Source organism: Anopheles bellator, chromosome 1 (assembly GCF_943735745.2).
Source record: "Anopheles bellator chromosome 1, idAnoBellAS_SP24_06.2, whole genome shotgun sequence".
NCBI classification, from domain to species: Eukaryota; Metazoa; Arthropoda; class Insecta; order Diptera; family Culicidae; genus Anopheles; species Anopheles bellator.
Genome location: NC_071285.1, coordinates 29,721,450 through 29,748,400, shown reverse-complemented (window position 1 = coordinate 29,748,400; position 26,951 = coordinate 29,721,450). Strand labels below are relative to the sequence as shown.

The following is a 26,951-nucleotide window of genomic DNA, read 5'->3' as shown; positions in this document are numbered from 1 at the left end:
CCGATTTATGTTTTAGAATAGACATAAATTTTGAACCAATTAAAATAGCATTCCGCCCAAAACAGCTCTACGGCGAAGTTCAAATAACTACATGTTCTTTACGAGGAAATGTAAGTTGGATGAAATGAAGCAAATATTAATTCCTAAACAAGATTTTGGGCTCTTCAATTACGAAAACCATCAAAAACAATTAAAATATTATTCGAAGTCAATATTCACTACTAAGAAAAACCACTTTTAAACCATTTTGGATATGTTAGAGAATATTATGGGAAAAACAAGCATCAAAACGATGGCGGAATGTATAGAAAGAACCTATAAGAATTGAAAAACAGAATAAAAATCGAATACAAATCCTAAAAACCACTGAAACAAAAAAACAGTCTCCCACAGCGTGTGGTGAGCTTTCTCGAAAAACTAAAAACCCAAGTAAATTAATGTTTAATTCATAAACTTTTGCTTTTCAATTCCATCAAACTCAGTTCAATGGCACCAATTCGTCGCAACCGCAAGAAACAGGACAAAAAAAACTCGTACTCAAAGCAAATGTAAGATTCTTAACATTTAATTAATTTATAGAAGATCTGCAGTCAACCCCCGCGAGGGTGTAGTCGTAAGTAAAAAGCAACAGAAAAAAAACACAACCTCACAACCTATAGGACGACGCACTCCAGCAATTTACACTTCCTGGTCATTCAGTCAAGTGCGACAGTTTGCTACCTTTTGGCGGCGGGAGAATGTTTCCCCCGGTGAAAGGACAAATCATCATAAATTATTGGATTTGAACCCTCCGCAGTGAGCACGTGTTTGAGGCCGAACCGCTGTAGAAAAAGATCTAATGCTTTCGAGAAAAAATTGCCTACTTACAATGCCGACTTGCGTTCTTTTAAAAAGCAAAAGAGAGCCGGCGAAAGGCCAGGGCCGCGCAGTGCCAAACTGGGCAAGATGAAAAATTCCTCCATAATTTCACGCCTAAGCCTTGCCTCCGGAGCGATTCCTTGGGGCACTGCTGCTGCTGCTGCTACGAAAGTTGAAACAGCGTAGGGTAGGGTGACACAGTTCCTTCCTGGGGCATATCGACATCGTAGTAAATTATGTATCATTCGTTCACACAAAATGACACTCTCGGTAATCGTAAATCATCTACGGTACCGGGAGCAACCCTCGCACGGACGGCCGGCCTGCGATGTGCCATACGGCTTCTTGCTGGGGTGACCCTTGGTCGAAGCCAGATTTCGACCTATCTTCTTGCCGCCGGAGCCAAGCAGGTTAATTACGGAGGGGCTGGACATTGGTTCAAATAGAATTGCCAGCGGGGCCAAACACACGGGAGGAACTAACGACGACGATTATGATGATGTACGAGAAACGTGTTGCTACTTCCGGACGATGGTTATCCTAATGCCATTTAAACGTACCCCCACGGTAAACTCTTTCACGGGATCTGTGTGGATCAAATGGTGTACGATAGGAGGGACATCACATGCAATGTTTTACATTTTTTAATTCTTTTACACTACGGGATCAAGTGATGGATGTCAAATCCTCTAGCTCACGGATTGCAAGAAGTTATTTTTCTGTTTTTTGGCCGTCCATTTTCTATGGGAAATAATGACAAAATATTTAAAAAAATACACACGGAAGAAAAGAGATGGGACAGCAGCGAACTCTACTTATCGAAACAGAAAGATAGTTTGTTCTAACATTAGTCTTAACAAAACATTATCAACAGGCAATGTCGTTGCTAATTCCTTAGGTTTTGTAAGGCACACTAACAGAGTGCAAGCACGTGCGAGAATTTCTTTGTTTCTGTTAAAACAGTTCTAAATTGTAGTCACACAGTTAATAAACAAAGTTCTGCTAGACGGCATTTTTACTACAGCCAACTAGACCAGTCGCAAAACCGTTGCTTTAGCCTTCTTCAGCAAGAAGCTCTGATGTTGGTGCACAACTGTCGTAAGTAAACCAGGGAGTCATTTATTTTGTTGCTTGACAGTAGCAGATTGCGATGTTCGGTTTATCTTTTTCTATTTCCTGCTCTCTGATGGAGATATTTAAAAATGTGTTTCCTTTTCTTCCAAAACATTTCTTCGGGTGTTTAAATCTAAGTTGTCGTTAGTATGTTCCGGTGTGTATTTGTCCCTCAATGCTACGAACGCAGGATTATACTTTTAGTCAAGCATTTTTATCATCAACAATCCCTATGAAAGCTACATATCGATAAAAATAGAGCAAATGTAGAATAATGTGACCAATTGAAAATGTGGTTTAATTAAGTCTCTTTTATTCGCCAGCAATAAAATATTTCTACTAATCAAGCAGTATGGCCCCGAAATAATGTTGTGCAGAGTTGCAGAGCTCATTAAAGTTTGTAATGGAATAAGTTTTTCTCGCTCGAAAATCGAAACGGTAAAAGCTGAATCCAATAGGTGTGGTGATGCATTTAGCCACAACAGTTCCTTTAACGCCACTCGCCACACAGGTCACGGTTTGAACTCCTAAAAGTGCTGAAGCGAATTATGCGATAAGACTGGCTTCCCGGGCTGCGCTCGTAAAAAGAAGTCACGCATTAATGTGCGAAATGAAAATCCTCCCAGAGTGTCTGGGCGCGTTCTACATTTCCCATTTTCCGGCGTCTCTTCCAGAAACCATAAGAAGCTGATCCATCCGAACACAAGTGCTTGCGTGAAGAAGCAATAGTCATAACAATAAAACGGTGTCAGAAAAAAGCCAGGCAACGGGAGAGCTCTCGAATTGAGTCTTTCCCCGTGTCCGACCAGGGTGTGATCCCGGGTTAGGTAGCCCCGAGAACAGCACGAGGGGACCGCGTTCAACGAAGGTACTGGTCTTTTCTCGAAACGTTCCCATACAACGGTTTCATTGGCAGTGTTCTGGTGGAATAGGCTGCACCCGCCCTATCGGCGATGGGTAGAAGCTATCGATCTGTTGACCATCGGTCACCAAACGGAAATAGCTTCGGGATTAATAAAGGCTGAAAGAATATTCCCAAAGGTAAATAAAACAAACTATAAATGTTTATATATGATATATAGAAATGGAATCGTTGCATTTCGCTTCGTTTTGACCAAACACCTGACAATGCACATTTTAGGGCTTTGCCGGGGCAACCAAAGAACGGTTTCACCCAGGCGGAGTTCGCACCCTACTACATCTTATAGTAGTTTTTACGAGCCAGAAAACAGAACATGGTCGAGACGCGTAAACCAACAGTTTATGATCAAATGCATCGGCCTTCGTTGAGTTGCATAAATTTAATTTTATATAAAAAAAACAGATAAAAGAATCCTTTTGAAAGAATCATTATGTTTCAAATTTGATATCAGATTAGAGACAATCATAATTATCCAAAATAAATCTAGACGTTAAATGTTGCATGTTTCAATCGAAAGTTTCCGCAACATATGCAGAAGCAGATAAAGACATTGGAGAGAAGATTCGGGCAGATTCGTATTGATCTTAATTGACTTCGATACATGACCAGATTAAAGTTATCTTTTCGAAACTACTGACAAAAGTGAAAATGATTCTTCCAAACTAAATGGGTAGAGTCAAAAAGCCTTCGATGCACAGAATGGTATCCGGCTAAAACCGATTACTGAAATATGAAAACGTCGTCGTAAAAATTAGTCACCACCAATATTAGTAATAACATTCGTAATATGTCAATAGATTTTGTGGGAACGAAATATGTAGAAAAGTTATTTTAGTATCGAAGACGAGCACCCAATACGCCCTATCAGTGACTGTTATTTTGTTCTTTCACATCAATTAAGCATCCGAAAACCGTATTCGCTCCTGCAGTACACAAAAACACCTCGGAAGATGACGACAAAGAGTGTTCCGTGTCGCACCGGTTGATGGTTAATCCGGGTGCCCGTGTACTGCACGTTTATTTTCACTTCGGTCCGTTGTGCTGTTTGCATTAATGTTTGCAATTTAGTTTGAATCATTTTTTGTTTATATGAATGTCTCGTTAAGCGAACTACTCGGCCTTTACCTCAAATTCTACTGCGCGATTCTGTCCGCGTTGCTGTTGCTCTCTAAATTCACGCTGCTGCTCACGTTGCTGTTCGCGCTGCTCACGCTGTTCCCGTTGTTCACGTTGATGCTCGCGGTGTTCCCGCTGTTCGCCACGGCCCTGATTGCCGCGGTTACCTCGGTTGCGATTGTCCTGGCGCCGATTGTTGCTCCAGTTTTGATTTTGGTTCTGGTTCCGATAGTTCTGGCGATCACGATTGTAACCTTGGTTGCCACCGCGCTGGAAGAAGTTACCCTGCTTCATTTCGAAAATGCGCTCGTTGGCATCGACCAAGTTGGTCACCTTATCGGCCAGCTGCATGGAAAGGGCCTGCAAGCGGGATGGTTCCGAGCGATGCATCACAATAGTCTCGGTCGGGTCATCCAACGAGGCCATCAGTTCCTCGTTGATGATCATTTTGCTAATCAACGAGTGTACTTTACTTTTCGGAAGCTTGTACATATCGGCCAGATGCGGAACGCTAATCGACGCGAACACATTCGAGTACGTGAAAAGGTACGTACGAAGCGCTTCCTCCTTGATAAACTTTACCATCATCTCGCGGACGCGGTTCGCTTCATAGAACAAATCCCACACCTTGACATTCATTTTCTTATTCACGATGAAATTAGCACACGCGTTCCAATCGCCGTGGCGCATTGCCTTCGCTGCGGCTACCACGTGCTCACGCATCGACTCAGGTGGCCCAACTAGCGACTGGCGCTCGGAGGAACGCAACTGCTGGTAGAACGTTTTGCTGATCATACGACGGCGCGCGTCAAACTCATGCGCAGCCATGTAAGGGATCTCGAGCAGCATGGCAGACACGAGATAGACGCACTCAAGCAGTTCCAGGTTGATGTGCATGTGGAACGGCATCTGGCGTTGCTTCTCCACCTTCTCCTGTTCCAGTGACCGTTCGTGCTGGCGCTGCGGAACGAGTCCTTGGGCCAGCAACTCTTTCGGCTTTCCTGTCATCATCAAATCAACCAAACACAAGTGGGCGTCCTTGATATTTCCGTGGCGGAACGCACAAAGACCGAGGTTTGCCATCATGCGATTGTAGAGAATCTGCGTTGACGGATCGGAGTGGTGAATTGTCTCCTGCAGGTGCGACATCAGGACCAAATCACGCGCCTGGAACCAGTTGTCGTGCATGGCGTGGTGGAAAATGTGCGACAGAATGGCGCGGGTGCGCAAACGATCCGTCTGATCCTTCGCGTAGATGTAACGACACAACTTGTCCATGTCTTCCACGGCTGTAACAGTGTCGCTGGGCAGTTGTGCCTTGCGTTTTTTAAGCACATTTGGGTCGAACTTGTAGTACAGGTGATCGATCTTGCGCAGATAGATGCGACAAATTTCAGTTTCGTTACCCATGCGCTCCACGAACGTCACGACCTGGTCGATGATGTTGGTCACCGTGACTTCGTCCTTCAACCGATCGACGTATTCATTACTATGTGGATCGCACTCCTTAAGTATTTTCGTAAATTCGTCGTCCAACCGTTCGACGGCCGTCAACATGCAACCGCGGATCTTGAACGGAGCGGTATCGTACTCCTCAGTTTCGTCCAAAACTGACTCAGACAGATGGACGTCCTGGTTTTCCAGCAGCAGTTTCAGAAGTGCCTGTATCTCCTCCAGTAGCTTGCTCCAGTGTTCTAACTTCATTGGGCCCGACACCTTAGGATTGTAGTCAAAGATAGCTGACACAATGTTGAAACGAATCTTGGCCGCAACTGCAGGTCCCAAATTATTGGTTTCAGCCACCGTACGGAGCTCGCGCAAGAACTCGATCTGCATTTTGCGATCCGTTCTCTTCTTGCCTCGCGCGGCCATAACCTCGTTCAGCTTGCTTACTACCAACACGGCCGTTATTTCGGCGTCCTTAGCAAACATCTTCGGCTGCTCGGACGCTCCGGAACGAGTGCCATTCACTACCTTCCAGCCCTCCTCTTCTTCATCATCATTTTCGTCCAGTTCTTCCGGCTTCGGTTTCCTCTTCTTGCTCAACGAGTCGGCGGTTTTCTTTTTCTTCTCCTTTTTAAAGGGTTCGTCGCTCGCGCTCGCACTGGGCAAAGCGGCTCCCTCCTCCGTTATCTTTTCGGGTTTCTTCAGGAACCGATCACGGATGGTTGTGTACTTCGCATCTTCATCCGACGAAGAACTATCCGAATCAGAATCGCTGCCCCAGTCGGACGAATCCGATTCGTCGTGGACTTTCACCGGTTTTGCCTTCTCGGGCTCCTTCTTAAATGAAACCGCTTTCAAAACCGGTGCCCTCAGCTCCTTTTCCTCCTCACTCTCGGAATCCTTGTCATCGTCGCGCTCATCATCTTCCTCCTCCTCCTCAGCAAACTCTTCGGGCGCCTCGCGGAAACGTTTCAGATCGGATTCGAAATCCTTGATGTACTTACGGAACTTTTGCCTCAGAGTACCGAGCGCCTTGCTGTTGTTTTTCGAAAGATTCTTACGACTGTCCTTATCGTCCCAGGTGTCGCTGATGAAGTCTTCCAATTCGGCTAGTGCCCGCACAACGACACGGGGCGTTACGCCATTCTCCTCCTTCATCACAACTGGCAAGGCCTTGGTGTATGCGCGCATGAATTCCTCAAAGCTGGAGAGCACGCTCGCCATATCCTTGATCTTCTTATGGTTCCGAATGCTTTTGAGAACATTGGTAAGGTCCTCGTAACGCTTCTCCTTTTTCGACCGAACCACACGCTTGACGTCCTCTTCCTCATCGCTGAACTGTTTCGATTGGAGTTACAAAGTTGTGGCAAATAAAACACTGTCGATAGTTGAGTGAAGTTGCATGAAATTACTCACCGTAAACTGCGCCGCTTGCGCGCGAATTACTGGCTCACTATCCGAGCTGCTATCGGAATCGGAATCCGACCCACCGGCGAAAAAGCGAGACATTCTGACACCAAGACAAGTGCAGCTCTAGTCAAACGAGATGATAAATAGTCACATTAGCGGTTTGACGTTTATTTGGAGTAATCTATACTATCCATGTTAGTATAGTACTGAAACTATTTTTGGCCGATAGCAATTAAATGAACAACTTTCAATGATTCACGTCACGGCGAGCATTTGTTAGGTTAGGGTTCTGTTCACGGCAGCTGCCACGCAAAGCAAAACGCAACCGTGGACGGATCGCAACCTCCGAAATCCTCATACATTAAGATAACTGTTGCAGCCGAATGCAAAACGGATCCACTGTATGACGAAATACAAATAAACCAGCAGAAACTCACTTTTCACTCGATTTTTCGGTGACTTCGGCACGCAGAAAAATTGGAATGCGAAACAGTGGCTTGCGCTGCCCTGAAAGAACTTTTGACAAGCCGTGTAAACTGCAGGAATTGAATAGACACTGCAGGAATACGATGACAACCAGACGTCAGACGATGACGGATATTACAGTATGCACCAAAAGTTCATCAATAATTTTTCATCGAGGATGAGAAATGACTTTATTCATTAAAAAATTACAATTATTAAAAATGAAAAGGAATTATGACTTCGGGCGGAAGTGAAAAAATGTCCCGTAAAGTGAGAAGAGTTGCAAGGATATTTAAACGAAATAAATGCAGTGTTAGATGCTGCTCAGCAAGGTATCAAAAACTATGTCTACAATGAAAGGAAAGCATGTGTTATGTTTGACTGATGTTTAATATTTTTCATACAATGATATTATTTTCCATATCAATATTGAGTCAAGAAAATTTGCTATAAAGCAATATTTCAATGTGCAGAAGTATATATTGCATACATAACAATGGTGCGGACAGCTGGGGATCCTCCAATGCTCTCGCTACAGGCAAATGCTGATTTCAATGCTGTAAGCCCATCGCTGGAGATGATAGGCAGACTCATAGACACAGGTTAGAAAGCCCGACCATCTTAATCCTGTCAATTTTACAAAAGTTTTGCTGCTTTCCAAAAATACACCATCCTGCAATCTTAAAGGTTTCATAAACTGAAGTTAAAAGAAATCCTAATCCTAAACGAGGCTTACTTCTTCGACTAACTGACAAGCTATAGTTTAATAGTTTCCGTTTATTCCAATGATATTTCAAACGATGTTGAGGCAAGTATTTTATGTATTTTAAGTGAAAAGGTTTTCTCTGACAGACATGTGTTGAAACTAGGACTGGAAAATGTAATGCTACTATTACGAATCGGTTTGGAGGTCAGTTTAGTTAATTAGTTTAAATGATAAAGAAACTAATTTTTCATGAGTGTTTAACTCCTACATGTTGTGGATCGTTTGTACAAAAAAACCTAAATGTAAAATTTACTCATCCTTCAATTCGGATTTTGGCTCTGGTGCCTGCCATGTCAATCGAGATTCATAGAATCTTATAACAACTTGAGGACATTTCACATTAGCTTGTTCCGCGCTGACCATATCGGCGTTAGCGGCATTTTTCCATTTCATCAGAAACATCAGCTTGCCATGGGTTTCCGCAGCTCCTGGAAAAAGCACATGATGGAAAAACGTTGATTGAATCGGTATAAATCATCGAACAGAGCGGCGGCTCTTACCGAGAATTTCTTCGGGAACCAATCCACGGTCGAATCCTACTTTTTTTTCCGTGGTCGATTTTCTCTTGGCCGGAACGACCTTGGGTTCTTCATCTTTGAGTTTGCTTCTTCTTCCGGAATTTTCGTCTTTGCCTTCCAAAAGGTAGGAACATTGTTCACATAATGGTATACAGAAATAGGAAGATGGCGTTTTAAAGATGAAATATTTACTCACCTTCCTTCTTTTTACGGGATTCTTTAAAGGCTTGTATTAGGTCTGGACAGTCCAAATTTTCTTCAGGTTCCCAAGTATTATCTTCATTAGTGTATCCCTTCCACTTAAGGTAATATTCAACCTACGATAGGCAAATGGGAGCATAAGCAGATTCAAATGTGATCTATAGTCGTAAAATTCATTGTACCTTTCCGTTCACTATTCTGCTGTCAAGAATTTTTTCAACAGAAAACTCGATGGCTTCTTCGGTCGGTTCGTCAGGTTTCATTTTTTTGTTCATTTTTCGTTAGATATATTCAATACGAAGGCGATTACACGAAAAACGATCAAATCAATGGGCAATCAAATCCAGTGTACTGGCAGATCACTGAAACAAATAGCGATAAACTATCAATAAACGTACAATACCAGGGTGGAACATACAAACACCCAGTTCGCGAAATCGCATGTTTCAGCCTTTCAAAGTATTTATGCTTCTGCGACCACCATTTTTTACAACCTTCGCCATTCATTGGTGGTACTTTTCATATTATATAGAACAAGAATTCATCACAGAAAAAGTTAAGCAAGCGTCGCTCATAGTCAACAGACGCCGGGCTGGACACGGAAGTTAGGATTGGGGAATTGGCGGTACATTCTATTCAGATTCTATGTTTATAGGCTACCGTCAGCGAAAACACTTGATTTTATATAAATCAGTTATGCTTTAGCGAAGCAGTTTAACAAAATATCATTCGTTAACACTGCTCAACTTTACAGTCAATGAAATGTCAACAAACCTTTCAGTTTAAGGTTACTATGCGTGGAAATGGTTTCAAGCAACACAAGCGGAAGGCGAACTACATGTTGTTGCCGTGAAAAATAATTCCCTTAAGTTACCTGCGATTGTTTCACACCGCTGATCGTCGAAATTTCTCGAACAACTTACAATATTTCAGAAAATAGCCTGCAGACCAAGCCACAATGCCGATTTGCGCCTTTCTGTGGATTTGACAGTGCGTCTATTCGCCACGACACAAACACATATACGCCGATTATTTTACTTTCCATTCAGAACAGTTGATGGTGTAACATGCCCGATGACAAAGTTAACTATATAACCAATGGTACACGAACTATTTTAAATTTAATTGTATTTAACCAATTTCTTTACATATATCGCGTACAGAGTAAATGTAGGAATATTTTCATGAAACATTCTGAAGTCAAGCTTTAGCAACGTAATAAACTAGTAAATTTGAGAATCACCTATTGGTTAGATCTTATTAATGAACCTAGAAGAGCTTGATTGTTATAATAATGTTTTTATTGAATTGGATCTACTTAATATTTATTTCATATTTCCGCTAGAAAGTCGAAAACATTATATTTTTAAAGCATGTTTCAATCTACAAACTTAACGCCGCCGACCGAACGAAATTCAGTAAATAATGTTACACGTGGGCCCAATACAAGCGGAGAGATTAGTTATAGCCAAACTGTATTTTGCTTTCACTGAAGGTAGCGTGTTGTAACCAACGTTTTCCATTTGGTATAGATCTTTGGATAGATCGTAAGCCTCAACGAAATGCTGTAAAATTAAGATGAAATTGTGAATTTAAGTATTGCTAATCATTCCAGAGTAACATGCATTACCTCATTGTCTTTGAATTCGCAATAGATAAAGTTTAGGTCAATAGCTACATGTCGGACACAGTTATAGGTATTGTTCCATGCATCTTGGCAATGACACGCTGCGTCTATTGAGCATAGTTGTAGTCGGTCGGAAGCTTGCCAGGGACACTCTTCATTGTAAGTCTCCGTGTTACCTTCACCCCAGTATTCTATTAAAATCTGCCTCTCAGTGATGGATCTTTTCTCGTTCAACACCGGTTCAATAGGTACACCGTCCATTGAAATGGGGATTTGTAGGCCAGCAATGTTTAGAATCGTTGGAGCTACATCGATAAGAGCAATCGGATTTTCGCTAAGAGACTTCGGATGCACTGTTGGTCCTTTCACAAGAAATGGGACTCTTATATCTGTCTCATAAGGTTGGCGTTTATCGTATGCTTGAGCGAACTGTCCTAAAATGTTTCGAAATTTTAAACCAAAGGGGAATTTGTAAAATTTAACCTTTGCCATACCTATATGGTATCCATTGTCTGAAGTGTAGAAAATGTAAGTATTTTCGAGTAGATTTTTCTCTTTCAGTCGCTCAACGATAGCTAAAACCATTTCATCTACTCCAACCAATGTTTGCCAGCGCTTGCGTTGGATGGAATCCAATTGATCCATTAAACTTTCCGGTAGAACTGATGGTTCCATTGTTAATAGCCAGTGTTTATCTGCTCAGGGTCAATGGTCAATGCATTAAAGGTAAGATTCCTCAAAGTTCAACTCCATTCGAGGGTTTTCGTTATTCGTACCTAGTGGACCGGATGGAATGTTGAAATTTGGAGTACGAACTGCCTTAACATCCGGGAACAAATTTTTATGTCGATTCGCTGGAGTGAATGGAGCATGTGGAGCAGAAGGTGCAACCATAGCAAAAAAATTTTGTTTCCCATCCATGCTACTCAAAAAATTGTCGAGTTTTGATTGCTTGAAAAATATGGTTAAAGGGGAAGACATAAGAAAATCGAAAAATTGCATTTAAAGGCTAAATTTAAAATACTTACTAAATAATCGGTAAAATAAACACTGCTGTACTGTACTGGGGTTCCATTTTCATTTATGGTATAGTTATAGTAGCGGGAATTTCCGTGCAAACCGAACCATTCCGACCAACCCGGAGGAACTTCCTTTGAAAAATATTCGTTTAGATATTTTCCTGCAAAAAATGTTTTATAACCAGCGTTCGCAAGTGCCACGGGAAGGGCTGTCGGTTCCACGTGCTGTCGCCAATATTCTCCGTAACAACCACCAGAGATGGAATTATTGATGGTTTTGTGATTGTGCGCGTACTGCCCAGAAAGAATAGAGGAACGTGAAGGACAACATAGTGGGGTCGTTGTGAACTGTTTCAAAGAGTAAATCAAACGGTAAGTCTTTTTGTTAAGAGTAACTGCTCCAATAACCTACTGCATTTGCGAAAGTTGCTCCTTCGTTTGCGATTCGTTGCAGGGTGTTTGTCATCGGAGTCTGAAATAAGTGTGACACCGGCTCATAAGTCGGTCTTTTCTTTCTTTTATCATTTATATCTAACCATTCCTTGAAGCATCATGCCCTGATCGTCGGTTACAATGAGCACAATGTTGTAATTTGTTTTCCTATCCGTAGATGCAACTAAACCGAAACACATCGCTGTGATTAAAGGTAACATGAGAACAGTGCACACGACAGCATACGGCATTATGGAGATGGTTTATTAACGATAAAACACTCAAATTCTATCAATTCGGATTTCTCTACTCCTCAGTGTGGAACTGCCGACATTAGCTCAAGTCCGACGCATTCTTGAGCAACTCGCACTCCTACAATAAACAACGATGCACTTTTGACCAGCGCCCTGCAAGACGAATCGAACAACGAAATGGGTTTCATCCAAATGACAGCTACCGCGTGCAGAAATGCTCGGGGTTTACAATCCGCGAACGCTTACCATTTGTATTCATCGTTGTAAATATGTTTGAAAAACCCAATGAATCCAGATCCTTTCTCTGCCATTCTGCTTTGAAGTTGAATTTGTTAAAACTCCTTTGGAAAATCAGAGGCTACTTACGAACTGGAGAAATCTACATGCGAAGTGTGCGCACTCGTTGCAACTGTCAAACCCTGTGAAAAAGTTGTTTGGCATGTTAATGAAGAGCTGATGAAATAAATACATCCAAAAATTTAACATCTCATAAAGTTTTTGGTAAAAAATTGTGGACAATTTAGTTTAGAAGCTTTTAGTTCTTAGAAAGATGCGTATCGCATTAAAAAAATGTTTATTAGCGGCGGTTTCATTTGATGATAATTTGCCGTAATTAAACCTATGGCGCCTTTAAACTTAATCTTAAAACTTTTTCTTTAATAGTTGATTCAATATTGAGCAAATATTTTAGTCGAATTATGACGAGTTTTGCCGCTTCTTTATCGTGAACACTGAACAACTGTTCCAGCTCGCCATTCAGCTTTCGTGTGCGATTAGAAATTTCTTGTTCCAATTGTTGTAGTTCTTCTAAGCTTTGTGCATCCTCTACCGACTCATTAAACTCCATCATTTGCAGCAGAAATGAATGATCAATGGAAGAGTTGTCCTCAGATATCGTAACCCCTTCAAGATTTAGTAAATAGGTGCCCCTGTCCAAGGGTTTAGAAAGAGTCTTGTAGGCTTTGTTGATTAGTGCACTCCATTCTAGAGCTAGGGTTTTCTCTTCAGCCGAGCGTTGACCAAATTTATCCGGGTGAATGAGACTTTGGATTTGTCGATAAGTCTTTGTTAGTTCTACGGAGTCAATGGTAAAGCCTATCTTCTGTTTAAACAAAGAGAAGTAATTCTAAAATGAAACAAAACAATCATTAAAGTCCGTCGACGTTAACAAAGATGTTGCAATCGTACTTCCTGCGGCACATGCAGCAGAACCCCGCAAGAAGCACAGAAGAAGCCGTTGTTTGATCCCGCGGTGTTGCATTTCCAACATCGACTAGAAGTTGCAGAAGCAGAGCAGAGTCTACTGCTTGGCTTTAAATGCTGTACACTGAACTGCAAACCACGATTAAGTGAACGCATCATTTCCAAAAAGGGTTTGTAAATATCACGAAAGTCTACCCAGAAACAAAACAATGCAGTTAGATCACAATGTTTTGACAGCCACACTGGTTGAAGCTGCTCGAATCATTCCCGAGTGCTCGAATCGGCAATCGAATTTGAATTTTTAATAGACGCTTTTATTTACCCCGTAATAGTTCTGGAATATAATGGCAATCTAGAATATAAGAATGGAACAGGGAATAGTTTGGTACTAGTAACGATTCGCCACAGAAGTAATTTGGTGCTCTGCACATTCGGAGGTGAAGGAAAATAACATAAACAATCGTCGAAAAGTTTGCAATCTTCCATTCCTATGTATTTTAAAATTTCCTTTCTGAAGTAATGCAACGTAATTACGCTGATTAGATAAAGTGAGCAACATAATCTATGCATTTTTTTACAGCTTGATAATCCTTTGATACCGCTTTCAGTGACTAGAAACAATATTTGGCTTTGCTTACATTTCCTATACTCAAATGCTAGCTAAGAGCGCATGACTAGCACTAAATGGTTTCATTTGCCATGATTGGAAGGTTCTGGTTTTCGTAAATCTTTCTATACTATGATACTGAGTGGATAGTACGGTTTGGTACAATGTTGGCTTAAACAATACATCAATGTTCGACAATATTCGACGACTTTTTTTTCTATCTTATGCACGATTTCAGCTAAATGTTTGAATATAAAATGTCGAACCAACAAGAGTTTTGAATCGGTTGGTCCAAATCAAACCTTGATTACATCACTTGCGTACTGGTGCTGCTGCGTTTCAGCACTGCCTTCGCGTCACATAAACACATCGTTGCCCAACGTTGCTTTCCGCGGCGTGTTTGGCATACCGTGCAGACATTTCGATTCATCTTCGAACGTGACCATCTTCTCACGTGGCTTCGGCACCGCGATCAGCGAGCTCGCTGCATGCTGTGAGACAATACTTCGTTTGGCGGGCGGTAATGCGAGATCTCCAACGCCGGATAGATTGAATTCGCTTACGCTACGAGGTACGAAGTATTCCATGTGGTTCTCCATAATTCCGGTAGATCGGCGGGCTGGCGTGTTTCGAAGGAAAGCGCTCGAGCGACGCGGTAGCGAGTTGTATTCGTTTGGAATCAGATCGTTCGGTCGTTGTCAAGATTTTATTGGCGTCATGGCCACCGACACAAGGGCCACGTCTTCGGTAGATGAAGGTAGCGATTCGGGAATGGTAAACTTCCTCAGCCATATGATAAGCTCAGTTTGTATCAGACTGAAACACATGGCAACGACGGCCATGCCAACGATGATATACGCCGACGCCGCATATTGCGCAACGTTGCCCTTTGGCATAAGATCCCCAAACCCAATCGTTCCGAGCGAAGTGAAGCAAAAGTACAGGCTTTCCAGGATTCCCCATGGCTGCAGTTTATGAAATAGTACCGCACCGAGCGTCACATACGAGATGAGTATCATTATACAGACGGAAATTGGCACTACCGATTGAGGTTGCTTGCTGCCGGTCAAACCATTGCGCAAACCATTTACATTCAGCGTGTAGCTTCGCGACTCATGGATAGGTCCGCCATGGTTCCAGCTTTGGTGATAACTTTGCTGCTGCGAGCTTTTTTGGAGCTCAACAGCCGTGGCCTTGCTGCTCATCGGTACACTGATGCTGCCGATGCTGGAGCTACTGCTGTTGGTATTGTTGGTGCTGCCCGGGTATGAACGAAACGGTCGCAGTCGTCGAAAAATGCACCGCATGCCACTGGATAAGCCTTCACCAATAGCTGACAAATACAGCAGTATTATAGGTATTCCAAACAGCGCATAAATTAATGCTGCTACTCGACCCCACTGAGTGCGTGGAGAGACCCCGCTGAATCCTGCAAGAACACAAATTAGCAAATTCAAAACTATGTAATCATTGTTCTTTTTGTAAGCCAACATGCTTTCACTTTTGTGATATGTACTATGTACGTTATTGAAAATTGTCAAGTTAAGCCCTACCTATCGTTGTGATCAATGTTAATGAATAAAGGAACGCCGAAGCATAGGTCCACTTGTATGGCCGCGCATTCTGCTGCATGTTTGGTACTTTCTGTGTCCGGGATGCACGCACTGCACGGAGTATCGTGTCCTGTAAGTGGAAGATCAGAGGGATGATAGACAAATTTAGTTAAGTAAATTCAAATGGACGAAGCTACATAGAAACAGAAACACAAACTTGATCTACAAGCAAGATCGAGTATACGAGTAACATCTTATTCTCATAATGCACCTGTTGAAGATGGACTTTAACATCGACCCTTTGACCCTTCAAAAGATCTACTTTGTGTTTTTTGCTCAAAATATCGTTATATTTGTACATCGAAGTCTTTCCGTTCGTTCGCTTGTTAACACTATTTTTAACCAACCAATTTTAATGTTCTATACCACCGAGATTTACATACCTGAAAGTGCAGAACCTCCTGTGCAGCCAAACGAGTCCAATTTTCTTTGTAGAGTATGTTTAAGTCCTCCGTGATAGACCACAGCCGATCGACGGTCCTGTCGGGATCAGGTAGTATTGGTTAGTATTAGTATGGTATTAATCAACTTGCCGGAAGCCAATCGCTCAAAATGCAATTACGCACACCACTTACTTGAGGCGCATTTCAGCACTTGCCAAATCATGCCTAGGATATGGTTTAGACGCGGCAACGGAGGATTCAATCATATCGACCTCATCGTGGTCTCCTTCGAGGGTGACGAACAGAACTGACCCAAGGGCCGTATAGACTAACACCAACACGAGCACCCCTGCAATGAAAAACATAACGGCCCTTAGCAGGTTCGATAGGAGCTCGACGTACGAGGCTACAAGTCATACCGAAGGCTGAAGCCCATTGAGATTTTGGAGCTTGCTGACATCCGCAAAGCGTAATATTTTCATGTTTATCTAGTTTGGAGGACGCAGCAGTGAAACAGAGTGATGGACTTTGCGGTCGTGACGGTGGTCCGCTTCCGATAAAATTAGGAACTTGTAAGGGTGGTTTGGTGTTCATACTGAATGAACCTATCTGCAGACCTCTTTTCCAGTATTAATTAGTCCAAGCTTGTGGCTTGCGAATGCCAAAAGCCGAGCACAAACACTTGATCGAATTTAGACAACTTTCTCTATGCCACTGATTGGTTAACGGAGCACTACTCACATGCAGCTAGAAGAATAAAACACAAAATACGTTGACTAAGTTACGAGTACCGCCAGAAGAAATGTATTAGATTTAATTATGTAGATAACTTGGGCATAATTACACTCCGGTTTATCCGTTGATATTTATGCTTAAAACAACACGCTACGGAAAGCGATAAAGAATTGCTTGTTGGAACGTGCTAGAAATCTTTTACTGTTCGAACTGCGACCGGCAGTTCAGATAAGGATACACATTCCAAATATTTTACATTAAAGCTTTGGGCATCGGATAAAATAGTTAGAAGTTGGACGACCATTAGACAAGGTAGGTAGAATTAAAGGCACCTTTCAAAATAGAAGCTCCCCGTGCTGTTCATATTGACAATTGGTTATTGAACTTTATGTATTCAAGTAAGTACTTTTAAAATGTTAGTGATTAATATGGTGTCCTTTAGTACTCAAAATAACCGTATTCATCGAACGGAAAATGGATGCCGGATAGTCAGAGAGGAGGCGCCTCGTTCTTGTATACGCTTTTGACCATCCGTATCAAATTACAAGACGTTAGCTTATTGATAGCCTTCCACACAAGACTATCTCAAGAAATGTTCCTATCCCCGAACATTGTCAGTTTATTTCAATCCGATGATTCATGGGTACTTTCTGCCGTCTAAAAAAGTATCTTTGTTGAGGGCTCCGTGCAAAACTATGTCCCACAACAATCGAAACTTACACAGAAAAAGTTATTTAAAAAGAAAAGATTGTTACAATGCATTAGTTGGGGAAAAATATTGACAACTACATAAAGTTTGGACGTACTTGCGCAGTTCCGCTTTTTCGGGCCACTTTTTCAACAAATGATACTTAATAAACGTGTTAAATAGCGTTTTAGCTCTAATGTCCATGTCACTTCAATGTCCACCTGGGGAACCTTGTGATTTGGCCACGGTGCGAGCAATAGAATCGAACATTATTCTTCAACAAGTCGTGCAGCTTCGTTAACCAGCTACAGCGAAAATCACGTTAACAAGCTCTACGTCAGCACGTATCCTTTCGTATGCGTGATGTTGAAGTAAACCTGTTTTTGATTTACTGGGATTCAGCACGCTGCTGGGTGTCAAACGTAATCTGGTTATCCGGTTCTGGGAAATTGATTTTTTGATTTAGGAGCTGTGGAACCTTCCTCCGAGCGTTCGGCTCCGCCGGAACAAGGAAGCGAGGCTTGGTCTCTCTCCCGTGCTGCAATTTTTTTTGCAGTGTACGTTTCGATTACTTCACTTCGCTGTTGATACTAAAATTATGGATGTATGACGCTTTGGAACTAGGCACAAGTAAAATTCTCCGTGCATATCGGAATAGTTTTCACCACTATTCTATCCATTCACAGCCATTTTCACAAGTGCGCAGGATGGGTCTCCGGTTTTCACGGGCGCTGGAAGACTGTGATTCACAAAAGCATGCACAAGTGGCATCGGCCCACACCCTTGTCTGTTCACACGCCCAGCAGTATGGCTCGGGATGGATCAAGCTCTTTGGACGATGATCCGTGACCGCATCCTTTTCCTGTATCCTGTTCGTATCGTATAGTGTACATCTTACAGCATTTCACTAACTACACTCTTGTCGGTCGTCGAAGATTGACACACTTCCGACAGATTGTATTTTGTAGCAAGTACTGGAAGAACCCCAGAACGACGCCACTTTCGGATGAGCAAGTGGCGAGATTACCACAGGGTTGGAACTGAAATCTGAGTACTGCAAAGTGGTGTACACGGTGGTGTACACAAATTGTGGGCAGCTTTCTAACTTTTGGGTCACTCTATTGTTTGAAGCCACACACGGAACACTCTTCTTGCTGGGCAGCTTTACCAACACCACAGTGGTTTGCACCCACCAACACAACCATCGACGGTGGAGCGTTTACAGGGAGCAGCTAGAAATCGTCAGAAGGTCGACCAGGCACTGATGTATCCGCTGAAGATGCCAAGATGCCAAGAGCAGCAAAACGTGATGCTTTGCGCCGATTCTCACGGTGAGAAGGGATTTTCGCTCGGCGTTTCCACGCTCGCCCTGGCCCTTGGCAGGAGGCATAAATTGTGAGCTAAGGAAACCGGGGGAGCACTCCCCACGAAGCTGGAAAGGCATGCGCATGCTCCACGAGAAAAGCAGAGGACATTAATGTATGTTTGCTACCCACGGGGGACCCTTCTCCGGAGGGTTGCGCTCATTGCATTCACTTCGCTCGAAAAGGGTACACTCGTCTGGTTTGCGAAGCGTTTCATATCCTTTCAAAATTGACATACATTTCAATTTCCCTGCTAAAAACCCATTCATAAATGTTAAGAAACGTCATAGTACGTTATTGGCTGTAATAAGCTCATCATTTCCAACTCGTTTGCAGTGTACATATTACACAAAGGATATTTAAACTACGAAGACCGCATAGCGCGGCGATGGTTCTTTAATGTACCAACAAGTGCCCGAACGGTGAAATGATGCATGTGGTTCAGCATGATTAGTGGTTCACTATGCACTTCAGTGGGTATCACTATGCTTTCTGCGGTTAGTGGGAACGATTGTGGCGACACGAACGAGTTTCGGATAATCATTTCTACGAACTAACAACTTTCTTTCATAAATACGTTACCTTCGTAACTTACGCTAAATTGTACTGATCCTCCTCAAATGCGGTTGCCTGCTCTCGAACAGCCTTAATCTGATAGAACAGATAATTTTCATTTGATAGACACTTTTCATTTGACACGTGTTCTGTTATTCAAACGATCAACAAACATTATTCATTGATTCATAGCACTACTATTTTTAAACGGATTCACGTTTGGACCGATCCAAGGCAGTACTTCTCGATCGTGATAGAAACCTGAAGTAAAGCCAATCGCAATCCAACTGCCGCCCTCAGTGTTCTCAGGGGTTCTCGGGGGTGTCTTGCGTCCCTACAGGATCTGTTGCCAGAATTCGTGATACCAGCTGTCTGTCCGACATTTGACACAACACTTCACGCAATTAAACGCATACCATGCATTTGCCGTGAATAACTGATAAGAGCTTTGGTACTAGCCAGGGTTATCAACAAGCCTAGCCATCGCAGCCGGCCGTGAGAGCGTTTCGCTAGTTGCAAGCCTACACAAACCCGGTATGGTTGAGAAATTGGCTCTTGGGCTGATCAGCCTACTGCTGCTGGTGGACAGTCAACATCGTCTGTTTAGTGTGGCGTTAACGATCTCTAGAAGACCATTGCAGCCTTTCGAAGGCCAAAGCTGCAACACTACGACCGTCTCATCCGGAGTCTGCACGAAGGAAAGCCAATGCGACCCGGCGTTCCTGCATTTCATGAAATATCACGATTTCGTGGAAGTCTGCCATCAGAACGCTTTCGAGAAGGTGCAGTGCTGCCAATCGTTTCTCGATCTGTGCAAAACGGCACTCAACACCAGCTACCACATTTATCAAGGACAACACGCGAAAGAGGGAGCATTTCCTCATCTTGCCAGGCTAGGTGCTACCACCGAGGACAACACAACCAAATGGTATTGCGGTGGTAATGTAATATCGGAAAAGTTTTTGCTCACCGCAGCGCACTGCTCTCGGGTTCGTATCGCTGGCTTCGGCTGCCATGACTCTTTACCTTGTGAGCAGAAAATACCAATAAAGGTAAAGCAGATAGCATGTGAATCGTTTGAACTGATGCACTTAATCCCGGCTGGACTGGTCTTGCATTGCAGGAGTTCGTTAAGCATCCAAGCTATAAGAAATCGTTAAAGTATCACGACATAGCTCTGGTTCATCTTGAGGCAGCTGTAAGGTTCGGGAGGCGCGTTCTCCCCATCTGCCCGTACAGCAAGATGGAAGACCTACGGTCAACGCAGGATCTGTTAACTGCCGGCTGGGGTCAGACGGAAAGTATGTATCGCCCAATGGATTGGGTTTACCAAAAATTGTGGGGTAGATTAGGATACTTACGCGTTCGATGCGATCCCGATTTCCTATAGCCATCTATTTTCACTTCCTTAGAATATGCAGAATCGCCTCAATTGATGTTCGGAATAGTACGCACTGTAGCGGTCAGCGATTGTGCGGAACGTCACCAAGCACTGCCAGAAATACTGAACCGAAAACTGGACCGGGGAGTAACGGATGAGATGTACTGCGCCATTGGCGAGCAAGGCCACAACACTAGCGATTTCGTCGACTCCTGCCAGGGTGATTCCGGTGGTCCGTTGCAGATGGAGTATCAAGGAAACGTATTTTTGGTCGGTATAGTTTCGACAGGGCATGGCTGCGGTTCATCACTGCCCGCGCTGTACACTCGTGTTTCGTACTACTTTGATTGGATCAATGAAAAGATGACCCAACTACAGCAGATGGCGGGTGTTTAAACTCACATTACACAAATTTTTTAAAAGTTTCCTTCCAATTCTTTGAATGCATAAAACAGTGAAAAATATTACAAAATGTTCCTCAGTATCGAACAGCGCCAAGATGTTGCGGCTGCATCATGACGTTCATACAGGATGAATGTGCAGTACTGTTCTTCAGTTGAAACGCAGTTAGCTAGGTGTTTTTAAATTGTTTATTATTCAAATAATATTTACACAATTGTCACAGATGCGACATAATCTCGTGGGTACATTGCTCGATGGTGGAAAGTTCTTTTCTTACGTTCCAGATGTTCAAATTTGTTCTATGCAGCGATGAAATAGCAGTGAAAACTGGTTTAATGATCTTTGCGCTATTATTTAAAGTAATATCTGGTTTTCTTTCGAAGAAGTATCGTCGTTGACTTTTCCCTAGATTCTCACAGTCTGGCTGGGAGCAGTGTAATTGGTAATCAAAATTAACGTCATTTAATTTTATTCACTCATTTAAATGAAAGATTTGTGGAATGCATTCGTTGCTTTATGTTATTGTTGACTAATAACTAAGGTTATTGTTTATCAGTAAATCGTTCGATGACTTTAAAGCATGTCTTTGCATGGCAACTTTCAATCATTCCCTCAATCAATGTCTTTGATAGCTTTCAGTTTATGTTGTTTGGTTCCTTCAGCTCATCGTCGATAGGTACCGGCACGCTCTTGGCGCACCGGAAGCATCCTCTGGCACATTTCTTCAATGAACGAATCTTATAGATGACTTGTTCCTAAACAGACGAGTCACACAAATTACATTCATTTTTGTTTTACACAGTCACGGACACAGTTTTTTCCTAACACAACCTACCTGCATCAGATTGAAGCACATTGCAATCAGTGCCATACCAAGAAGTAAGTAAACTGCACAAAGTATAAAACTAATTTCCATCTTCGTATCGCCCTTGGTCTGTAGCTGTTGAGATCGGAATTCGGAAGAGAAAGAACCGAGAAATGAAATATTAAAAAAAATTATATCATTATTAAAATTAAGAATCAAACTCTTAATGATTCCATTTGTGAGTAATTACATTACAAAAGGTAAGGTAATTATCTCAAAGAATATTGGCCTGGTATGCCGGATCTGGACTCGTTCCAGTTTTCGTTATTACTGAAATCTTACCGAAGCGCCCGGAACGATGTCCCCAAAGCCTATACTGCTCAGCGAAATGAAACAGAAGTAACTTCCATCGAGAATGTCCCAGTTTTCCCAGTCGGCGAAAAGGCGGGCACCGAAAAATATGTACCTACAATTGTGCCAAATAGGAAAAAAAAACCCACAACAATTACCGATGAGCATTTGAACCGTGATCGCTCACGCTCACGACTCACCCTATCATTATCATAATACAAATAGTTATTGGAACGGTGACGGTGTTCGTCTCGGCAGTGATTTCATCCTCAATTTCATCATCCACATTGGAGGTTGTGATCGTAGTGTTGTCGAATCCATTTTCCCCCATTTCCGGCTACCCGTAGATTCCGGCGTTGAGGCGATAATTGGCGGTAGACATCGTCATCATGCAGCATCATTGAACATGGCAAATCCAGAGCATGGCAGGGCACATCGAAATAAGAAAGAAATACAAATCAACAATTTAAATTTGATTAACGAGACAGCAAAAATATAGGCGTCACCTATATTACATAACAATGTGCAACGGGCTCCTGGCCGCCTTTGTGCCTCTTCGGCCCTTTGAATTACTCTCTTAATAGTGATTGAATTGAGATTTTATTTAGAAAACCTTTACACATAGCTATGCGAAGCTTTGAAACACATTTTGTACAATTTTTCGGTTCATTTTGATCGTAAGTTTTAGTTGTCTATGAATCGGGTAGCAAAGTTTTAGCTAGACAACGGAACTTACTTTAGTTTTGTTTGAAAAAATGCTTTGGAAAATTCCTTGGTTTTCGGAACAGAACATGGAGATGAATATTGAAACGCGTAACGTACAAAATCCGAATACGCTTTAACTAGTTTAACAGTTGCATAATCTTCCATAGCTAATATCCTTGCTAGTAACACTGTGAGATAGATTTACTTCAAGAACTGTAATCATTTTACTCACAGAATATTCGCGCTCCTCCGTGCGTGCTCTTCGTCTGGCACGCATCGCTCGTCTCCTTGCGACGCCAGGGCAAACTCGGCACAGGCAAAACTTGGCGTAGATCCATTTGAATGACTTCGCCAAAATATCGCCTTGAGTTGGCGGGTGCGATGGGCAAGAAAAGCATGACAAAGGAACAATCGGTTAGCTGAAACTCTAGCTTATGGTTTACGGCACAAGGGTCAACCTTCGGAATGCAACCGTACCACTTACCTATGTTGGAAAGATAAAGCAGAAACAGCGGCATGCCTATTATGGTATAAAAAATGGTTGCAATTTTCCCCCATTCCGTTCTGGGGACAATATTACCGTATCCTGCGGGACGAGAGCGCAATCATTTATTGGATCGTTTAAGTTTATTTCATAAAGTAACACTGTACAGTCAACCAAATGAGCGATGGATCAGACATTAAGAGTAACCTACCCTGTACTGTTTTATGTTTGTCTCACGCTAAAGGTAGAAAAGCATGTTTGTGGAAAACAAACAATAAAGTAAGAGCCATGGTTGCCTATAACTGGAAGAATGTAAGCACACGAAATGCGCAACGCAACTCACCTATGGTGGTGATAACTGTTAGCGAGTAAAGAAATGCTCCGGAAAAACTCCACGGCGACTCGCTCTCCAGCGTAATATCACTACCCTGCCAACCGCGACGGGCCCACAGCACTATCTTCTCTTGATAGGCGCGTATTTCATTTCCCACTCTGTAGGCGGAGAAAATAAAGTCGTCGTTGAAATGTGTGCCACCAGCGGAAAATGAAGGGCAGTAAAATGTGGAAGCATGCAGTTGCACGAGCAATTTAAGCAAAACTTGACCACTGTGGCACGGAATATCCGTGGAGGAACTAGCTGGTGACTAGCGACCCTCGCAGAACGCGTTGTTTCGCCACCGACAGGTGTTGTCGTGACCTACGGTTATGCGCAGGGACAGCAGGAGGTGCCAAACGAAAGCGGGGCATGTGTGTGACTCACTTCTCTTCAAAGACACTTTTGTTGAATACGTTCACCTCACAGCAGGATATTTGCCACAGTCTCATAGCAGTCTCGTTCCTCTTGAACGGTATTTGAGCAAACCTTTCCAGCGCCTCGTTGCCTTCTATCGCGATGAACATGAACGCACCTGTAATTGGAATGTTAATAATAGATGAGCCAGATTAATGCGTTATACCGTGTGTTGTGATTTCTTTTCCGAAATGGAGCAAATTGTTACAATTTCTGCACGGTGTCACCAGAGCGTTCTTTGAGACATAAACATAGGACGTGAAGCTTTGAATTACGTTTGCTACGTTTAAAGATGCGTTTACAGCAGCAGTTGGTTGTTTGATGGGTTTTAGCTGACCAGGATTTAAACATTTGACTTGTTTATTCAACCCAATACTGAAAAATGGGTTCCATACATTCTAAAGATTTTAGCGCTCCTACTAATTTAATATATGAAATATTAAAGTTTTTGTTTAAGCATTCAATGATAGCAAAACTAGCATCGTCTAGGTAGTATCTTTATCGCCTTAATTATTGTGGTCTTGGAGACTCGAACCGATTCTTTTCTGCAGCACCATTGCAAATATTGATCATACGACTAACGACTGCACAAATTCGATTTGGCTCAAGAATATAGCGACCGAAAGGAAAATAACCGAGACATTCTAGAAATCACAGCAAACAGCGTTACTTTTTCGGTACTTTCGAACGAGGGAACGAGAGATTGTGCAGCTGCCAAAATGATATGCCATATGCAATACTACGGCCTCATCAACCCCGATCAAGTACTTCATAATGACACAGAACGTTTGATGGACCCAAATTAATGTGCAGCCAGATACTATCTTTTAAGATAGAGATATGGAAAGCGTTTCAGTCTTCACAGTAGTCGGATGAATGTTGGAACGCTTACAACTCTTAAGACACCGTCGAAGGTAGTATTGTCGAAGACTGTTGGCACCATCGGCATCAGAAAAGTAGACATCAATCCAAGGATCGCACTCACTGCTTAATGGAAGATCCTTTTTTACACTAACTCCTTTAAGCAGTCTAGTTCCACTCGAGGTCAGTATTAGTTGGTTAGCTAATTAACTGTCCATCTTAGCGTTCAAGAAGGATAACTATAACAGGAGAAAAACATAGCTTTTCTTATGCTACTCGAATAAAGCGTCAATCGTGGCTGACTACTCTTCGAGCTAATTAAGTAAAATATCCCATTCTACCTCATCTATGTCTGTGTCTGGCAAAATAAAAATCCTCAAATGTAGCAGTTAATAAATTGAGCAAAGTTGCTAAAACATATTCAAAACTGGACTGTCGTAACTAAAAACTAAAATAAATTTCCCAAAACCCACCAAAGTAATCTGTCGTATCCGCTAGTAACAAATAACATTGAAATGCAGTAAAAGTAAACAAAGTTAGTAAAATGGACCTACAAAAAGTACAACTCATCAAACTATGTGTAAATAGTTTAGGTTCGAAAATTGATTAAGCTCTCCGGAAAGAGTTCGTAGGTATTTTCGGCAGAGTCCAATGCAATTACATGAGAGATTCTGGCAAATTCCTTTATTTTTTAAAATTTCAGATAGACCTCTTTGATAATTAGTTTTCGAATACGCTGAAAATTCTCACTATGCGTGAAGCTAAATGCGCAAGTGAATTCGTGAGTTACTTGATCTAGTTACGGCTGGTCGTCGGAGGAAATGGTCTTGGCTCAAGGCTAACGCGGTTATGAAACGTCACCCGATGTTAATATTCACGCGACACGCGCCCTTTTCACCGTCACAAGTACTTCAATCGTGCCGACATTCATCTCGATAGACCCATCGAAATTGATGCTCAAAATAATTACATAGATGAGGGGGAAAACAAAAAGGCATGCGCTGCAATTACCTGCAATCATATACAGCACCACCAGAAAGATGATGCCGACGTTGCTGAACATGAAGGCTGTAAAGTTTCGGCAGTGATCTTTGGCGCGCTCCGCAAACGGTGGCTTTTGGCGACGTCTTATTGAGCGTTTTCGTTCCATCGTTGCCCGAAACCCCGCGAAAGCCGGACGCCCTGCTAAGTCCTGGCTCTGCGACTATGCCTACTATCCGTGAACCGCCTTCTGCTGGGCGGAAAGCTGTCGCGCGTAACGTTGCTACCGAGCGGCTCGCGGCTCAATATCAACTGATTGGGGGGTCATTCAATAGTTGACACAACACTAGCACCTAACGCCACCAACTCCAAACCACCATTTTGTAAACTGTAGCTATAAATATATGGGGGTTGAAAGACACAGAACTCAGCACCGCTCTTTTCCCCGCGCGTACGATGTCATAACATTGTTAGCCACATACAACACTTCGTAGGTGGTATTTTTGGTCTGTGAAAGGAGGGTTAACCTCTCTGTTGCATCCAAAGTATATTTACGTCTATGCACGGTCATCTTTGTAACTCGGACGGCGGACGCGCTGCACTACACGGCGAGTAACGCCACACCAAAGCTACTATAAAATTTCATACTTTTCTCCCTCTGGCGCTGAACTACATTTATTACGACAATCATTCGAAAACTGAGCACAAATGACTGTTTTGTAATATTGTTTTGAATTACTAGCACTGTGTCATGATTTACACCAGCCCCGTTGAAGTGTAGGCAAAAATTGCGGCACCTTTCTTCGTTACCGTAGTCTTCAAAAATTGGAACAGCTTGGCACTTGGCGGTTTCTAGACGGATGGATACCGTGGTTCGGACGTGAGTCACTGCTACA

At 42.6% G+C, this 26,951-nt stretch overlaps 8 protein-coding genes across 10 annotated transcripts; 1 reads left to right on the top strand and 7 right to left on the bottom strand.

The window, feature by feature from the left end:
* Window positions 1–3,791: 3,791 nt before the first annotated feature.
* LOC131205759 (eukaryotic translation initiation factor 3 subunit C) lies at window positions 3,792–7,382 on the bottom strand. The gene is made up of 3 exons (XM_058198001.1): window positions 7,303–7,382; window positions 6,872–6,988; window positions 3,792–6,793 (listed from the first exon to the last, which is right to left on the bottom strand). Exons 2-3 carry the CDS (start codon window positions 6,962–6,964, stop codon window positions 4,004–4,006), a joined length of 2,883 nt encoding a protein of 960 aa, XP_058053984.1. The 5' UTR covers window positions 6,965–6,988; window positions 7,303–7,382; the 3' UTR covers window positions 3,792–4,003.
* Window positions 7,383–7,766: 384 nt separating this feature from the next.
* LOC131205762 (chromobox protein homolog 1-like) lies at window positions 7,767–9,810 on the bottom strand. Its single transcript, XM_058198006.1, has 5 exons — window positions 9,690–9,810; window positions 8,998–9,177; window positions 8,811–8,931; window positions 8,597–8,728; window positions 7,767–8,524 (listed from the first exon to the last, which is right to left on the bottom strand). Exons 2-5 carry the CDS (start codon window positions 9,088–9,090, stop codon window positions 8,346–8,348), a joined length of 525 nt encoding a protein of 174 aa, XP_058053989.1. The 5' UTR covers window positions 9,091–9,177; window positions 9,690–9,810; the 3' UTR covers window positions 7,767–8,345.
* Window positions 9,811–10,089: 279 nt separating this feature from the next.
* LOC131205760 (N-acetylglucosamine-6-sulfatase-like) lies at window positions 10,090–12,144 on the bottom strand. 3 transcript variants are annotated; one of them, XM_058198002.1, is made up of 7 exons: window positions 11,998–12,144; window positions 11,874–11,933; window positions 11,471–11,809; window positions 11,219–11,393; window positions 10,937–11,137; window positions 10,446–10,876; window positions 10,090–10,380 (listed from the first exon to the last, which is right to left on the bottom strand). In XM_058198002.1, exons 1-7 carry the CDS (start codon window positions 12,142–12,144, stop codon window positions 10,231–10,233), a joined length of 1,503 nt encoding a protein of 500 aa, XP_058053985.1. In that variant the 3' UTR covers window positions 10,090–10,230. The 3 variants fall into 3 exon arrangements, with proteins under 3 accessions (XP_058053985.1, XP_058053986.1, XP_058053987.1); XM_058198003.1 differs by having other exon boundaries at window positions 10,937–11,140; window positions 11,228–11,393; XM_058198004.1 differs by lacking the exon at window positions 10,090–10,380 and having other exon boundaries at window positions 10,724–10,871.
* LOC131205763 (uncharacterized) lies at window positions 12,137–12,553 on the bottom strand. Its single transcript, XM_058198007.1, has 2 exons — window positions 12,394–12,553; window positions 12,137–12,300 (listed from the first exon to the last, which is right to left on the bottom strand). Exons 1-2 carry the CDS (start codon window positions 12,456–12,458, stop codon window positions 12,207–12,209), a joined length of 159 nt encoding a protein of 52 aa, XP_058053990.1. The 5' UTR covers window positions 12,459–12,553; the 3' UTR covers window positions 12,137–12,206.
* A 182-nt stretch (window positions 12,554–12,735) lies between these two features.
* LOC131205761 (co-chaperone protein HscB homolog) lies at window positions 12,736–13,530 on the bottom strand. Its single transcript, XM_058198005.1, has 2 exons — window positions 13,336–13,530; window positions 12,736–13,273 (listed from the first exon to the last, which is right to left on the bottom strand). Exons 1-2 carry the CDS (start codon window positions 13,507–13,509, stop codon window positions 12,767–12,769), a joined length of 681 nt encoding a protein of 226 aa, XP_058053988.1. The 5' UTR covers window positions 13,510–13,530; the 3' UTR covers window positions 12,736–12,766.
* Window positions 13,531–13,935: 405 nt separating this feature from the next.
* Window positions 13,936–18,572, bottom strand: LOC131214608 (potassium channel subfamily K member 10-like). The gene is made up of 6 exons (XM_058208952.1): window positions 18,483–18,572; window positions 16,373–16,700; window positions 16,146–16,302; window positions 15,954–16,050; window positions 15,511–15,640; window positions 13,936–15,386 (listed from the first exon to the last, which is right to left on the bottom strand). Exons 2-6 carry the CDS (start codon window positions 16,545–16,547, stop codon window positions 14,656–14,658), a joined length of 1,290 nt encoding a protein of 429 aa, XP_058064935.1. The 5' UTR covers window positions 16,548–16,700; window positions 18,483–18,572; the 3' UTR covers window positions 13,936–14,655.
* A 1,253-nt stretch (window positions 18,573–19,825) lies between these two features.
* LOC131205887 (CLIP domain-containing serine protease C9-like) lies at window positions 19,826–24,294 on the top strand. Its single transcript, XM_058198182.1, has 3 exons — window positions 19,826–20,347; window positions 20,419–20,596; window positions 20,708–24,294. The coding sequence occupies exons 1-3, from the start codon at window positions 19,832–19,834 to the stop codon at window positions 21,070–21,072; spliced, it is 1,059 nt and encodes a 352-aa protein (XP_058054165.1). The 5' UTR covers window positions 19,826–19,831; the 3' UTR covers window positions 21,073–24,294.
* Window positions 21,161–26,514, bottom strand: LOC131205886 (TWiK family of potassium channels protein 18). The gene is made up of 9 exons (XM_058198180.1): window positions 26,086–26,514; window positions 24,184–24,331; window positions 23,767–23,915; window positions 23,424–23,525; window positions 23,172–23,302; window positions 22,435–22,571; window positions 22,226–22,349; window positions 21,914–22,018; window positions 21,161–21,833 (listed from the first exon to the last, which is right to left on the bottom strand). Exons 1-9 carry the CDS (start codon window positions 26,222–26,224, stop codon window positions 21,714–21,716), a joined length of 1,155 nt encoding a protein of 384 aa, XP_058054163.1. The 5' UTR covers window positions 26,225–26,514; the 3' UTR covers window positions 21,161–21,713.
* Between the last annotated feature and the right edge of the window lie 437 nt (window positions 26,515–26,951).